This window comes from Hypanus sabinus, chromosome 27 (assembly GCF_030144855.1).
Source record: "Hypanus sabinus isolate sHypSab1 chromosome 27, sHypSab1.hap1, whole genome shotgun sequence".
NCBI classification, from domain to species: domain Eukaryota; kingdom Metazoa; phylum Chordata; class Chondrichthyes; order Myliobatiformes; family Dasyatidae; genus Hypanus; species Hypanus sabinus.
This window is the reverse complement of record NC_082732.1, coordinates 23,779,608-23,796,332: the sequence shown is the minus strand read 5'-3', so window position 1 is coordinate 23,796,332 and position 16,725 is coordinate 23,779,608. Positions and strand designations below refer to the sequence as shown.

Below are 16,725 nucleotides of genomic sequence, written 5' to 3'. Positions count from 1 at the left end.
GCGTTAATTCTGTTTTTGAGCTCAACTAAGGCAAATGGACATTATCGTGACGTGGCCTTCATATAGTTTGTTTTTCCCTTGAGTTGGTTTGGTTATAGTTATTGAATGCGGAATGCTTGGCATCTATAGTTACCATGGCTCCTGATAATTTTGCTACATATGCCTGCCTAATATGCTGGGACCTTGAAGGTCACATGTTCTTAATCTGAAATGACATTTACCAGAATCACCTGTCATTAAATTTTAATACTTGTGAAATTTGTGGTGTTTGGAGCCACTAATGTTTCCTAAATGGCTTCAATGAGTACTTTTTGAATAAAAATGTGTTCATGTAGGAATACTAAAATATAAAACCTGAATTTTATTAAATAATTTTAATTCAGTATTAAATCCGTAATGACTACTGTACAAGATATTTTGATAGGATGATAGCTAAAGCTTCTGGCAATGTTGTTCATAATTATCTGGTGTATGTACGCACCTGCCTCAAGCTCTTCCTATTCTACTCTCATTGTGGTCACTATCAAAACAATCTTGGACTTCTTCCAGTGGTCAGAAAAATAATTCTGGGAATCAATGAAGTGCTTTTAGTAAAAAGTTTCTTGCTTAGAGATTAACATCATGTTGACTAACTGACTTATTGAATTTGCCCACTGAAAACCATGGTATGTAGCAGTTAATGCAATACTGTTACAGCTCAGGGTGTCAGAGTTCAGTTCCGGCACCATCTATAAAGTGTTTGTACGTTCTCCCCATCACTTTGTGTGTTTCCTCCTGGTGCTCTGGTTTCCTCCTGTAGTCCAAAGATGTATTAGTTAATATGTTAATTGGTCTTTGTAAATTGTCCTGTAATCAGGCTAGTGTTAATCTAGGTGGCTTGCTGGGCTGGGAGGGCCTGTTCTACACTGTTTCACCAAATAAATAGAATGTTTATTGATAACTTGAAAGATTTAGTACCAACAATTGATGAAAGTAATTTGATTACAGTAAAGCTGGGCATGCTGGGGAGGAAATATAATGCATAGTGACTGACAGGGCTGTGACTTGGGGATGAGGGAGTGTAATTTCTCTTGTATTGTGATTAATTAGCCATAGATTGATTAGATTTCAGATTCTCCAACCAGGGCCTTTGAAGAATTTTCTAAAGCACTATAAAATTACTTTGAAATGCAATGACTGTCACATAGATAGTAAACAGTAACTCATTAATGGTGATGGGATGAATAACTGATTTATATTTTGGCATTTGTTGAAGGACAAATATTGCCCTGGACCTAGAGAACTTCCGGTGTTCTTCATACAATTTGTGGGGCTATCTTAAAGTTCCCCAGAGCGGGTCCATCTTACCTGCTACATTATTCTTCTGTGGTTTTATAAAAGAGCCCAAATTTTATGTTTACTCTTGGAATTGTCCAATGTATTTGTGAGTATTGCTGAATTTAAAAGGACTATGAAAATAGAAAAAAAGATTGAATTTGTCCATTTTCAATAAATTTGAAATCTCTTGTTTATGACAAATGAGCCAGGATGTTGCAACTTACTTAAGGAGTTAGCCACCAGAAGGTGAAGAGAGATTTTCCAGTGTGCATCATTTTAAAGTTGTACAGTAAGTAGCAAATTAAAAATATGAATGTGGATGATGCTGTTTCAATCAACTGATACATCTCACCTATATGAAGATTGAAAATTGGGTTGATTAAAAAATTAGTACAGAAATCTCAATTTTAAACTACACATTGTGCTGCAAGACTGTTTATGTTCTGTGCCATCCTTATTCGGAGACATTGAAATTAATTTTTAAAGCATTTAATACTCTTTTATCCAGTCTTAATATCTGAAACAAATATGGAGATCCTGTGGCGACCCATTTCCTGGCACATCCGAACCGGCTCACAATTAGATAGCCTACGGGGGTTTGCGAGCACAGAGCTTTAGAGCCTCTGCACCACGGGGGGCAGGTTGAGGGAGGCTTAAAAGTGAGGCTGAGGATTTCGAATAAAGTTTTTTCCTTCGACTGCAGTTACTGACTCTGTGTCGTAATTTTAGCGCTGTGTGTAGCACACCGCTACAATTGGTGACCCCGACGGTCCAAACGATTTTTGGACCAGAAATGACCGATGCCGCCTCTGTTCATGCGGTTTCGTTGAAACTGCCGGGTTTCTGGACACAGCGCCCGAACCTATGGTTCCAGCAAGCCGAAGCCCAATTCCACGTTCGCCGGATCACCTCAGAAGACACCCGCTACTACTACGTGGTGAGCTCCCTGGACCAGGACACAGCGGCCCAGGTTGCGGAGTTCGTACAGTGGCCCCCGGCAGACGGCAAGTACACGGAATTCAAAGCCCTGCTCCTCAGGACTTTCGGACTCTCACGGCGCGAGCAGGCTGCCCGTTTACTGCACCTGGATGGCTTGGGCGACAGACCTCCATCGGCTTTAATGAATGAGATGTTGTCTCTCACTGACGGACACACACCCTGCCTCATGTTTGAGCAGGCATTCCTGGAGCAGCTGCCCGAGGACATACGCCTGCTGCTGTCCGACGCGGAGTTCAGTGACCCCCGGAAGGTGGCAGCCCGGGCGGACTTGCTGTGGAACGTCAAAAAGGTGAGCGGGGCGTCCATCGCACAGATCTCCCAGCCACGCTCCCGGCAGCAAACCAGTCCAGGCCCGGCCACAGAGCCCGCCAACCCCCGGCCCAATGAACACTGGTGTTTCTACCACTAGCGGTGGGGCGCAGAAGCCTGCCGTTGTCGCCCGCCCTGCAAGTTCCCGGGAAACGCCAGGGCCAGCCGCCGCTGATGGCTACGGCGGCTGGCCGTCGGGATAGCCTCCTGTATGTGTGGGATAGAAGGTCGGGACGCCGGTTTTTGGTCGATACTGGGGCTGAGATCAGCGTTTTAACTCCAATGAGTTACGACACCCGCAGCAGGGCACCGGGTCCCCCCCTGAGGGCCGTGAACGGCAGCACAGTAAGGACCTATGGCACCCATCAGGTACAGCTACAGTTCGGCTCCAGCCAGTTCACGTGGGACTTCACACTGGCCACCGTAGCCCAACCGCTTCTGGGTGCGGATTTTTTGCGAGCTCACAGCCTACTGGTCGACCTGCCCAGGAAGAGACTGGTACACGCTGAGACCTTTCAGACGTTCTCCCTGGGTGCAGCCCAGTTGCCAGCCCCTCACCTCGGCTCCATCACGCTGTCCGACAACGACTTCACCAGGGTCCTGGTGGATTTCCCATCGGTTCTGGCACCACAGTTCACAGCCGCCATGCCCAGGCATGGCGTACAGCACCACATCCTGACCCAGGGAACACCCCTCCACGCCCGTGCTCGGCGGCTTCCCCCAGACAAGCTCCGACTGGCGAAGGAGGAGTTCCAGAGGATGGAGGAATTGGGGATCATCCGGCGGTCCGACAGCCCATGGGCCTCCCCCCTGCACATGGTGCCCAAAGCGATGGGAGGCTGGAGACCGTGCGGCGACTACCGCAGGCTGAACGAGGCTACCACACCGGACCGCTACCCTGTGCCGCACATTCAGGACTTTGCAGCAAACCTGCACGGCTCACGGATCTTCTCCAAGGTAGACCTCGTCCGAGGGTACCATCAAATCCCGATGCATCCTGACGACGTCCCCAAAACGGCTCTCATCACCCCGTTTGGCCTTTTCGAGTTCCTCCGCATGCTGTTCGGCCTGAAGAATGCCGCACAGACGTTCCAGCGGTTAATGGACGCGGTGGGACGGGACCTGGACTTCGCGTTCATCTATTTGGATGACACCCTCATAGCCAGCAGCAGTCGTCAGGAGCATCTGTCCCACCTCCGTCAACTCTGCGCCCGACTGAGTGAGTACGGTCTTACAATCAACCCCGCCAAATGCCAGTTCGGATTCGATACCATTGACTTCCTGGGCCACAGGATTACTAAAGACGGGGCAACCCCTCTGCCCGCTAAGGTAGATGCGGTCCGCCACTTTCCCCGGCCCACCACGATCAAAGGCCTTCAGGAATTCGTAGGTATGGTCAATTTCTACCGCCGCTTCCTCCCTTCAGCTGCCCGGATCATGCGCCCCCTGTTCGCCCTGATGTCGGGTCCGAGCAAGGACATTACCTGGGACGAGGAGTCCGCCGCCGCTTTCGTTCAAACGAAGGAAGCTTTGGCGAACGCCGCAATGCTAGTACATCCCAGAATGGACGCCCCTACCGCCCTCACAGTGGACGCATCTAACACGGCAGTCGGTGGGGTGCTGGAGCAACTCATCGCAGGTCGCTGGCAACCCCTGGCGTTTTTCAGCAAACACCTGCGGCCACCCGAGCTCAAGTACAGTGCTTTCGACCGGGAACTGTTGGCGCTCTACCTGGCAATCCGGCATTTCAGGTACTTCCTAGAAGGTCGGCCCTTCACCGCGTTCACGGACCACAAACTGCGGCGCCGTGTTTTCGACTCCATTCATAACTTGGCGCATCCCTCCATCCGGACAACTGTCCGGATGGTTTCCAGCAGGTTCGTTTGGCACGGACTCCGCAAACAGGTCAGTGAATGGGTCAAAACGTGCATGCACTGCCAGACAGCCAAGGTGCAGCGGCACACCAAAGTCCCACAGCAGCAGTTCCATCCCACCCACCGGTGTTTCGACCACATTCATGTGAATATCGTGGGCCCCCTGCCAGTGTCGCGCGGAGCGCGGCACCTCCTGACTATCGTGGACCGGTTCACAAGATGGCCAGATGGTCTCGCTCACCGACACCACCTCCGAATCTTGCGCCCGAGCCCTGATCGCCACCTGAATATCTCGCTTTGGTGTACCGGCCCACATTACCTCCGACAGAGGCACCCAGTTCACCTCCAGCCTGTGGTCAGCTATGGCCAGCCTTTTGGGGACTCAGCTGCACCACACCACTGCCTACCACCCACAGTCGAACGGGCTAGTGGAGCGTTTCCACCGTCACCTGAAGTTGGCCCTCATGGCCCGCCTGCGAGGAGCCAACTGGGCAGACGAGCTTCCCTGGGTCCTACTCGGCATCCGCACAGCGCCCAAGGACGACCTGCACGCCTTGTCGGCCGAGTTGGTATACGGCGCGCTTCTGGTCGTCCCCGGGGAGTTCCTACCAGCCCCACGGGGGCAAGAGGAAGATCCCGCAGCAGTCCTGGGCAGACTATGTGAGAAGCTCGGTAACCTGGCCCCCATACCCGCTTCACAGCACGGGCGGCACCCGACCTGCGTACCCAAAGACCTACAGATCTGTAAGTTTGTGTTTGTACGAAGGGGCGGGCATTGGCCACCGCTGCAGCGGCCATACGAGGGGCCGTTTATGGTGCTCTGGAACAACGGGTCCACGTTCGTGCTGGACGTTGGGGGGAAAGAGGAGGTTTTCACGGTGGACCGCTTCAAACCGGCCCATGTGGACCTGGCGCAACCGGCCGAGTTTCCGGCACCTCGGCGCAGAGGCCGACCTCCCAAGCAGGTTCTGGCCCAGACTGTGGACATTGGGGGGTGTATCGCCGGTTCTGGGGGGGGGGGGTTATGTGGCGACCCATTTCCTGGCACATCCGAACCGGCTCACAATTAGATAGCCTACGGGGGTTTGCAAGCACAGAGCTTTGGAGCCTCTGCGCCACGGGGGGCAGGTTGAGGGAGGCTTAAAAGTGAGGCTGAGGATTTTGAATAAAGTTTTTCCTTCGACTGCAGTTACCGACTCCGTGTCGTAATTTTAGCGCTGCGTGTAGCACACCGCTACAATCCAATGGAAGAAGTGATGTTATATTTTTCTCTGAAGCCAAAGAAAGTATTGATGCTCAACAGTCTTGGACAGTAGGGGTTAACAAATTAAGTTAATCAGCGTCTTTAAATTGTGCTTTGCGCTTGAGATTGCTGTGCAAACCCTTTACTTGCTGCCATTGGTAACATCTGTGTTTAATATTTTGTCCTTTTCATTCTGTATTGTATCATATAAATAAACAAGCTTTTATGCCACGTAAACATGTGTGAACTCTGCCAATTTTCTTTCCATTGCGACTTCTTTTAAAGCAATGTTTGTGTTTGAATCTGCCTGCAATATTTTCTTTAGAAATTATTCAGTTTTAAATATCACATTTAAAATATCATAATAATGCATTTTTCACAATTGGAAGTGTGCTGTGACAGAATTGTATGGATCAAATAACTTTAAATATGAGAAATACCATATAGAGGGGCATTTTGTTGAGGTATCAAAAGAAGAGAATAAAGTTTGAGACCGCTTCAATGACAAACAAATCTTAATTAGAAAGCCAAATGATTGTTGGAATTTGCAAGATCATCTGCTCAATATTTTGGTTCAAGAAAAACTATTTTTAAGTATTGGTGGGAGTGAAGCTGGTAAATGCAGAGCGTTTGTTCAGAGTATTGCAGGAAGATGGTTGCTCTGTGCACTTTAATCAAACAACTGAGAGATCAAGCAATTTAAATTATTTGGGGAAAAAGCAAAAAAGGGTTAAAGTGAAGAATAGATTAGAAGAATATATCATGCAAAATAAGGACCAAAGCAAAAAATAATGAAAATATTATTTTGGAACCATTGACAAGACTACCTGGATGCAGTTTAAGCCCAAATGTGGTGAATCACTTTGATGACTTGACCATTCAGAAAGCAGAAAATATTGCACTGCTAACTTTTAAGTAATATGATAAACTTAAGTATAGATATAGGTCAGTGCTCTACATCACTCTTAATATATTTGTTGTGGCACTTTGCAAAAACTGTATCACATTCTTTTAAAGTATAAATGGAACAGTTTGGCCATGGCCATGGCATGGCATGGCATGGTTTGGCCATGGCATTTATGACAAATTCTTGGAAAGATGGCATGTAGTATCATGGCTCTCTTTCTGCCTCTTCATCCTTAATTTTGATGGTTAGTGACTGAACACCAGTTAATTAAGGTAAAGGGGTGATTTTCCCCTTGAGATTCATGCAATTTATTTCAATTTAAAATAAGAAAATAGTGTACAACATTTATTATTAATCGTTAATTCGAGCCTCAGCCGAGGCAGTGTGTGTGTCCTTGAGCAAGGCACTTAACCACACACTGCTCCTGCACGTTTATAGCCCAGTGGTGGTGGTTGGTGCAGTATGGACAAGACAATAAATTGTTACTGAGTATAAAAATACTCAGATATACAATAAATGTGTAGTAAGATATAAATGCAAGTATGCCCCAACTTAAAAAAAGACATTAAAATGTTGAAGTACCTAAAAGGATATGATATTAGATAATAAATCACAAGTATTAAATGTATAATACCTACTAGCAGTGATGGCTTTTTAAAGTCAGTGTAAATAAAGGTGGGTAAAAAGGTAGCCACTTGACACAAGTCCTTCAGAAACTGATTGCCATCTTAATGTACACAATGATCACCTCCTCAAAGTACTCGTGTATAGCTATATTTAAAAAAAATTGAGATGGGGCTTGCCTCACAAGTAAGTAGATTTATAAATCAAATAATCTGATGATAAGATTTAAATGTCCTGGTCATCTTACTTTAACACAACTGCAACTAAATATATTCTCAGCAGTTTTTCCATAGTTGAAATGCCTGCAAAATAATTCATTGATGTAAAATTATTGATGGCTATGAACCAAGTTATTATCTGGATAATAATTTTAATTTTCAGGAAAGCACTTGAATCTATTTAAATCATGTGATTCACAAAAAGAAATCTAGAAAAAATCTAGATCCTAGGAAACCAACTCAAGAATGATACTTATGACCAAAATAGGTAGCCTACTGTAAAACTCGCCCTCTGCAGTGAAACAGCATGCATTGAATAGTACAGTTTGCATTCTGAAGTAAACCAGTTTATGACATTAGACTTTGTAATGGCTGCCTGTTTCTGATTGCATGGCTGTCTTTTTTTTTTAGGTCACCTTGGAGTAATAAATATGATCCCCCTCTGGACGATGGTGCCATGCCATCAGCTCGTCTGCGGAAATTGGAAGTTGAAGCCAACAAAGCATTTGATCAGTACAGAGACCTGTAAGCCTAGTGGTTTAATATATTTTTCTGTACTATTCGTAGATGTGATTTAAAATGTAGATTGATTATTTTAAATCTTCCATGCTTTTTAAATATCTTGTTGTGAAATTAAAGTTATTTGAGCTGTCTACTTAAAGTTAAAATAACTTTGATTCCTAACTTCAAATAGTTTTCTGAAATTAGAGTGACTTAAGACTGGCTGCTTAAGTCTTCATAACATCCAGATTTTCTATTAAATACAAAAAATCTGCAGTGGAATGCGAAGTTGTAATTCTAACAGGCTGCAACAAGCCTGAGTGAAATCAGTTATTGATATCAGTTGTATGATGATGCTGCCCTGCTGATTTTACCAAGAGATATAAAACACTAAAGCTACACAAATATTACTTTTATTTGGCCAGAAAAAAATATATCAAATATGACCTCAAAATTACACAAAAATGTGATAATACAGCTTGTTTATTTCTTCACTGATCTGTTGGAAATTGGATTGCTTCCATTCAACACACACAATGCCAGAGGAACTAAGGCCAGGCAGTATGTACAGTCGATGTTTTGGGCTGAGACCCTTCAGCAGGACTCCATTCTTCATTCATTCATTTAAGATGGAAACCAAGTTTATACATTTTTCAGCATAAGGCCGACCTTCTGCTGCTTGAAGCCCTTAAATATTTCTGGCAGTGCTCTCATGAGAGGATTTGGATGTAATGCTTATGGGCATAATGATGTCCATTTTGGATCTTGCTTTAGAGGTGATGGTGTCCCCTTAATGTTGATGCTCTGTTCTTATGTTGTGGTCTACTATCTCACTTGGTAATCTCACAGATCAATCTAAGATTTTATGAATGATTCAATTATACAATTATCCCGAGAGAAATATGAATATTCCTTTTCTTGGGGGTGTAAAAAATGCCACACGTCAAAAATACCACATTGAGATAAACAAGATTTAAAAAGTAGGACTGATTTATTAGTGACAGGGGTTCGATGAGCGATCTAATATAGGGTCAAGCCAAAAATTAAAATCTCCACCCATCACTAAGGAATACCGATTCAAATCAGGCAGAAAAGAGAAAAAACTTTCAAAGAACAAGGAGTCATCTGTATTTGGAGCATATACATTTGCAAATATGATTAGTTTATTCTCAAGACTACCCGAAACAATAACAAAGCGTCCATTTGTATCAGAAATTACATTATGTTGAATAAAGGATACATTCTTATCAAACAGGTTAGAGACGCCTCTCGATCTGGATTGAGAGGGTGAGTGAAAATGTATACCCTTCCATCCTTTGAAAGAACGTGAAGTATCATCTTTATGAATATGGGTTTCTTGGAAAAAGATTATATGAGTTTTAAGTTTCCGGATATAAGAGAAAATCTTATTTCGTTTAACAGGGTTATTTAGACCTTTCACATTAAAACTGAGTATATTAATAAAAGAATCCATCAAGTATCCTTTAGTAATGTATAAAAGATAATCACAGACATGTAGATAGTGAATAAATAAAACAGTAAAATCATCCAATCAGCTTTATGGAAGAACCCATTTCCCCCCTCCCTCCCCCCAAAGAGAGAAATCAGCCAAGGGAAGCCGAAGACCAATTCTAACGTTTCCAACCCAAAACTCCAGTGGCTCCAGAAAATATACATGATTCAATTATACAATTATCCATCGAGACTACCATCAGCACAGCAGTAATTTTCAAGTCACTCTCAGACTGTAGCAAACATTATTTCAGCACTATCATAGCAGATTCTGTCTTCCTCCACACAATGTTGGAGGAACTCACCAGGTCAGGGAGCATCTATGGAAAAGAATACAGTCGAGGTTTCGGGCTGAGACCCTTCAGCAGGTCCGAAACATAATCTGTACTCTTTTCCATAGATGCTGCCTGGCCTGCTGAGTTCCTCCAACATTTTGTGTATGTTGCTTGGATTTCCAGCATCTGCAGATTTTCTCTTGTCTGTCTTCCTCCACCTCTCCAAGAACTGTTGTGACACTTAACTCTACTCCACAGCATCATCAGAGATTGGGGCTGAGAGGAAAATTGGATCAGCCATGATGAAATGGCAGAGCATACTTGATGGGCCACTTGGCCTAATTCTGCTCCTATATCTTGTAGTCTTACAACAGCACCTCATATGGCATCGCAATAGCATAACCCTTTATTCAACATCTTGAATTCTTAGTAAACGTTTAGTGGATGTTAATGCAAGACATCCAGCCTTCCTTGGTGATTTAATGGTAAGGCTGCCCACAAAAATGTCTGGTTAGTGGATGTGATCCACGATATCCATGTGTGGTGCTGGGGGAAAGGGTGAGCATTGTCTGGAGGCGGTTAGAATCTCTTACAGGAATGGGAGGGCAGCTGGGGATTTATTAATGTGGTTATTCTATTAGTAGTGCCTTTTGAAAACTGATGAAAAATTGTTAATAACTATTACTTGTGGCAATAATTTTTCACTTGTCATTGCAATCTATCAAAATCCTGTTTGAGTTTAGCATGTGCCTTTTAATTATTAGAATTGTGATTGCAGTAAAATTGTAGCAAGTGTTACTTCTGACCTTGTGGATAGAGCTGTTCTGTTTTAATGTAACATCCAGGAAAAATATCACAATTAATGTTATTCTCTTTGTTACTGCTGAATATCAATGTTATTAGGGTGCGTGTACTGTTTACGAACTGAAGCAAGCTAGTAAAGATTTTTTGCAGTCATTGAATGTTCAACTGCTAGCAAGCTTTCTTCAGAAAAAAAAATATAATAGAATTTGAAATGTAAATAGCTATCCAGGGGGTAGTTGAATCAAACTTAAACTGATCTGTGTCGGCAAAGGAATTGCAAATTAAGTAAGAACAGACTTTGTGTCGTCTAATATATATATATTTTGCATATTTTACAAGGAATGAGGCTAGTCTGTAAAAGCTGAAAATTGCTCTGCCCTGTGGTAGAATTTTTTTTGTATTAGAGTAAATTTGAGGGTGGGGGGAGGGGAGGGATTGGCAAAACATAATGTTTGACAAAATGCCACTATCATGTTGAAGAATATTATACATTTAAGATGTGCTGTAATCTGCCAGCATTTTCCCAGTGTTTAATGCATAACAGATTGTAACAAATCTCTGCAAACTTGCATTTATTTTATGCCTTATTCTTCAAACAACGGTTGTATAAATGAAGTGTTCATAAAATGTTAAATTGATCTTGTAGGCCCATTATTTTACTAACATAAAATAGAGGCAGGGTGAAGCATTGTCAGCATATTACACCACATTGGATTGTAACTTTTTTGTACCATAATTTTATGTATGTGTGTGTGCCATTGCCTGCATAGATGTGCATGAGTTAGAACTGTTATGTTTTTAAAGTTAATTTATTCTCTGGTTATTGATATGACTAGCAAGACCAGTTTTGTGCACTGTTCCTGGTTGCCTGTGAAAATGTGATGATGAACTATATTCTTGAACTCGTACAGCTCGTATAATGAACTTCTACACACTGTTAGATGAGGATCCAGGATCTTAAATAGGCTGAAGTCATAATAGTATGACTTACCAGTGTTCCTTCCTTTCTTATTTATATCTTCACACTCTGAAAGTAATTTCCAAGTCACTGCATTGAATCCTTGGCTATATCAGGCTGTGATGCAGCCAGTCAATATATTCTCCACCACACCAAACTTCTGAAGAAGTAGAGGCACTGCCACTTCATAATTGCACGTGCATGCTGGGCCCAGGACAGGTTCTCCAAAATGATAACACTGGGGAATTTAAAGCTTCCGACCCTCTCCACCTCTGATCCTCTAATGACTGGCTCATGGACCTCTGGTTTCTTCCTCCTGAAGTCAATAATCAGCTCTACTTCCTTATCAGCTAGCAAAGCTTCAGTATGACATGTAAAACTTTGACAAACTGCTATAGATGTGTGATGGAGAGGCAGCATCACAGCCTGGTATGGAAACAGCAATGCCCTTGAATAGAGAATCCTTCAAAAGGTAGTGGATATGACCCAGTCCATCATGGGCAAAACACTCCTCATCATTGAGCACATCTGCATGAAGTGTTGTCACAGGAAAGCAGTATCCATCTTCTGGGATCCCCACCACCCAGGAAGAAAGAAAAGGGGAGGAGCAGCAGAGGGAGATGATGGGCAGGCATGGGGATAAGGTGAGAGAGGGAAAAGGGGATGAGGAATGGTGGAGGAGGGGCATTATTAGAAGTTCAAGAAATCAACTTTCATACCATCAGGTTAGAGGCTGTCCAGAGGGAATATAAGATGTTGTTCCTCCAACCTGATGTCGCCTCATTGTGACAGTAGCAAAGGTCATGGATTGACATATCGGAGTGGGAATGGGAAGAGGAATTAAAATGGGGGCGACTGGGGGATGGGGCTGCTTCTGGTGGACAGAGTGTAGGTGCTCAGCAAAGCATTCTCCCAATCCATACCAGGTCTCAATGATATACAAGAGGCCTTACCAGACATAGTATTTGACCCCAACACACTCACAGGTGAAGTGTCATCTCACCTGGAAGGATGTTTGGGACCTGATTGATAGTGAGGGAGGGGCAAGAGTAGCACTTGTTCCGCTTGCAAGGATAAGTGCTAGGAGGGACATCAGTGGAGAGGGATGAATGGACAAGAGAGTCACGTAGGCAGCAATCCCTGTGGAAAGCAAAAAGTGGGATTGAGGGAAAGATGTACTTGGTGGTGGGATGCTGGTGGAGATGGCGGGCCCCAAATGGTCCTTCCAGGTGAGGCGATACTTCACCTGTGAGTCTGTTGGGATCATGTACTGTGTCCGGTGCTTCCTGTGGGCTCCTGTATATTGGTGAGACCCTCCAATCTAATAGTGTAAACATTGATTTCTTGAACTTCTGGTAATGCCTCCCCACTCATCATTCCCCTTTTCCCTCTCTCACCTTATCTCCTTGCCTGCCCATTGCCTCCCTCTGGTGCTGCTCTCCCCCTTTCTTTCTTCCATGGCCTTCTATCCTCTCCTATTAGATTCCCCCTTCTCCAGCCCCGTATCTCTTTCACCAATCAACTTCCCAGCTCTTTACTTCACACCTCCCCCACCCAGCTTCACCTATCACCTGCTGTTTCTCCCTCTCCTCCCCTCCCCTCACCTTTTTAATTTACTCCTCATCTTTTTTTCTCCTGACTTGCTGAGTTCCTCCAGCATTTTGTGTGTGTTGCTTGGATTTCCAGCATCTGCAGGTTTTCTGTTGTTTACAATTCTACATTTCCATTAGAAGGGCAAAACATCTTTAAACACAAATTGCAAGCTTTATTGATCAAAAATTGACATAGAGTTACCTAGATCAGCATGATGACCGCATTAAACCAATGATTAAAGACTTGAATGAGTGGTGAGGTTTAGGGCTTTGGCAGCTGCAGGCATTGAAAACAGGCCTTAAATAGACAATATACGCAAACATCTGCAGATGCTGGAAATGTTGAGCAGCATACACAAAGTACTGGAAGAACTCAACAAGTCAGGAAGCATTGATGGAGGTTTTTTTTTTGATATTTTGGGTGATGAAGGTTAGTCCAGATGAAGGGCCAAAATCTCAGCCCAAAGCGTCAACTGTTTATTCCCTCCATAGACAATGTCTTGCTGAGCTCCTGCAGCTGTTACTTGAGGCAAAGCTTTTAAATTGACAATTAATCGAGATGTCAAATGCAATTTTTTTTCCTGCATCTAGTTTGCTTTATTTCATATAAAGGAAGGAAAATTCATTGAGAGAGTTATATTTAACAAGTTTAAGTGAAACTCAGATCAGTGGATTAGATTTTCTTGCCATTGACAGCTTCTGTATAATTGATATTGATTTTTAATTTCTGAACTCTTCTTATTTCCATTACAAGCACCACATTGGTCTGGTTATGTTATTGACTGAATGCTACACATAAATGGCTGTTTATCTCCCATAAGCTAAAGTCCACATTCATTTTGATATATGTCAATGCAACATTTTGTAGCTATTTATATATTTTGTAGCTATTTTGCACTTTTTTGGCAATTTTTATATTGGCTATCTTGTGAAAGATTAGTGAGCCTTTCAGATATCCTATGACATTAATTAAATATAATGGTGTATACTTCAAAATTTAACTAGTAGTGTGTTCATTCATAAAAGTCCATTAAATCTTAGGATTTAGTTCAGAAGCTTTCCTTTAGATTCAGATTCACTACCAAAAGCTGAACTTGCTTACCCTATGAACTAGATGGTATTTTGTCTGATGGCCAAATAAATTAGTGAGACTAGCAATCAAACAAAGACCCCTGGTTCCTGTACTCCAATTTACTGGAATATATCACAGCATCAAATTGAAGGGTATTCACTTCATCCGATTCTGGTTTTATATACAAATTCACAGACATGTTTGTGTAACTTTAAAAAGGTAAATGAGCTTATCATCAAGTATGTAATTTATGTTCACAAGCTTTTGTTCCTTTTCAAATTGCAAAATAACACAGATGTCTTAATTGCACTAAACCTCCATGTAAAATTGACCTTTGAAAACTGTCAGCCTTTGATTGGTTTCATGCCCCTAACATCCTTTAATTGACTGCTTTTAAGACGTGTGACTGCTGAGATGCATTTATAAATTTCTTTGAAGATTTTTCAGGAAAATAACTAAAAGTACAGTTCTTCAAAACATCTTTTTGGTTTGAGACATTTGCATGATTGAATATGGCATCTGTTTCTATGTATTATAGCCATTAAACATGGGCTCTAAACAGTCTCATCAGTTAAATGTAATAGAATGGAATGCTTCTGCCCTTACAAATATTTACAAAGATCTCTGAGGCATGTTCCCATTCAAGGACAAAGGACATTTCAATTATGGAGGCAATCCAATTAACACTTATACATTATTATGAACACATCAAAGCATTATAATCAATGTTACCACTTCAGAATGATTTTGTATGTACTAAGCCACATGCATTATCTGTAATCTTCATAATCATGGTGTACTCTGTGTACCATGGATAAAAAATATTGTCACATACTGCATTATCTTAATAACTGTAAAATCAAATTTTTGAGCATTTGTGATGTTGGCACGTGATGATTCACACTTGCAGCATACAATGGTCCTCCCTTTGGATGCTGAATTACCTACAATGCATTTATTTGATTATATTTATTAATATTATTGAGTTCAAAAGCAACAAACAAATCTTTCTTTAAAACTCCTGGTAAACAAACAATTCTGAAAGTGGGACATGGAAATGTGCTAAATTTATGCACTTGGCTGATCAAAATGAGGTTTAAAATAATATTTAACAAGAGTTTGTGCTGTCACTGAAGCTCTAAAATCAACATATCATTTCTAAATTTCTCTGGCAGATATTTTGAAGGAGGAGTTTCTTCTGTCTACCTCTGGGACTTGGACCATGGATTTGCTGGTGTGATACTGATCAAGAAAGCTGGTGATGGATCAAAAAAGATCAAGGGCTGCTGGGACTCCATTCATGTCGTGGAAGTTCAGGTGGAGTCTTGTTGGGAATTTCTAGGGTACTGTTTAATAGTGATTTAGTGTGCAAAGTTGGCTGGCAGGTACAACAGGTTATTAAGAAGGCAAACACAATGTTGGCCTTCATTGCTGGAGGGGTTGAATTCAAGAGCAGGGAGATCATGCTGCAACTATACAGGGTACTGGTGAGGCTGCACCTGGAGTACTATGTGCAATTCTGGTCTCCATACTTGAGGAAGGCTATACTGAGGCAGTGCAGAGGGGGTTCACCAGGTTGATTCGAGGGATGAAGGGGTTAACCTATGAGGTGAGATTGAGTCACCTGGGACTATACTCTGTGGTGTTCAGAAAAATGAGAGGTAATCTTATAGAAACATACAAAATTTTGAAAGGGACAGATAAAATAGAAGTAGGAAAGTTGTTTCCATTGGTAGGTGAGACTAGAACTATGGGACATTGCCTCAAGATTCAGGGAAGAGGATTTAGGACGGAGAAGAGGAGAAACTTTTCCCCAGAGAGTGGTGAATCTGTGGAATTCTCTGCCCAGGGAAGCAGTTGAGGCTTCACTAAATATATTTAAGATCAGTTAGATAGGTTTTTACATAGTAAGGGAATTGGGTTATGAGGAAAAGGCAGTCAGATGGAGCTCAGTTTCCGGACAGATCAGCCATGATCTTATTGAATGGCGGGGCAGGCTCGATCAGCTGGATGGCCTACTCCTGCTCCTATTTCTTATGTTCTTAAGTTCTTAAGTAAAATATTTTAAGATAACTCACTGCAAGCTCAAAAATGCTCTATAATTCAAGGCTCCAAGTGTATTCCTGCAGCACAGAAACAGGCCCTTTGGCCCACTTCGTCTATACCAAACTGCTATTCTGCCTAGTTCCATTGACCTGCACATGGGCCATTGTTTTCCATACCCTCCCAATTGTGTACTTATCCAAATTTCTCTTCAATATTGCAGAGGAACCTGTATCCACTACTTCTGCTGCCAGCTTATTCCGCATTTACACAACCATCTGAGTGAAGAATTTCTCCCTCAGGTTCCTCTTAACCATTTTACCTTTCACCCTTAACCTGTGACCTCTAGTTCTAGTCTCGCCCAACTCATTTTCTTATTTTTAGTGATTTAATTTGAGTATGCTTGCAACCCTGGGTGTTCAAGAAACGCTGGAACAGTGAAATCATGTGTAAGAATTAGACAATATTATTATTGAT

General features: G+C 42.6%; 1 protein-coding gene across 2 annotated transcripts in view; it reads left to right on the top strand.

Moving 5' to 3' along the window:
* Positions 1-16,725, top strand: part of capzb (capping actin protein of muscle Z-line subunit beta) — a 123,448-nt gene that overhangs the window by 81,036 nt on the left and 25,687 nt on the right. For both annotated transcript variants that reach the window (XM_059951968.1, XM_059951967.1), the window contains exons 4-5: positions 7,903-8,016; positions 15,381-15,522. In XM_059951968.1, coding sequence (XP_059807951.1) covers positions 7,903-8,016; positions 15,381-15,522 — 256 coding nt within the window. The remainder of the gene's footprint in view (positions 1-7,902; positions 8,017-15,380; positions 15,523-16,725) is intronic.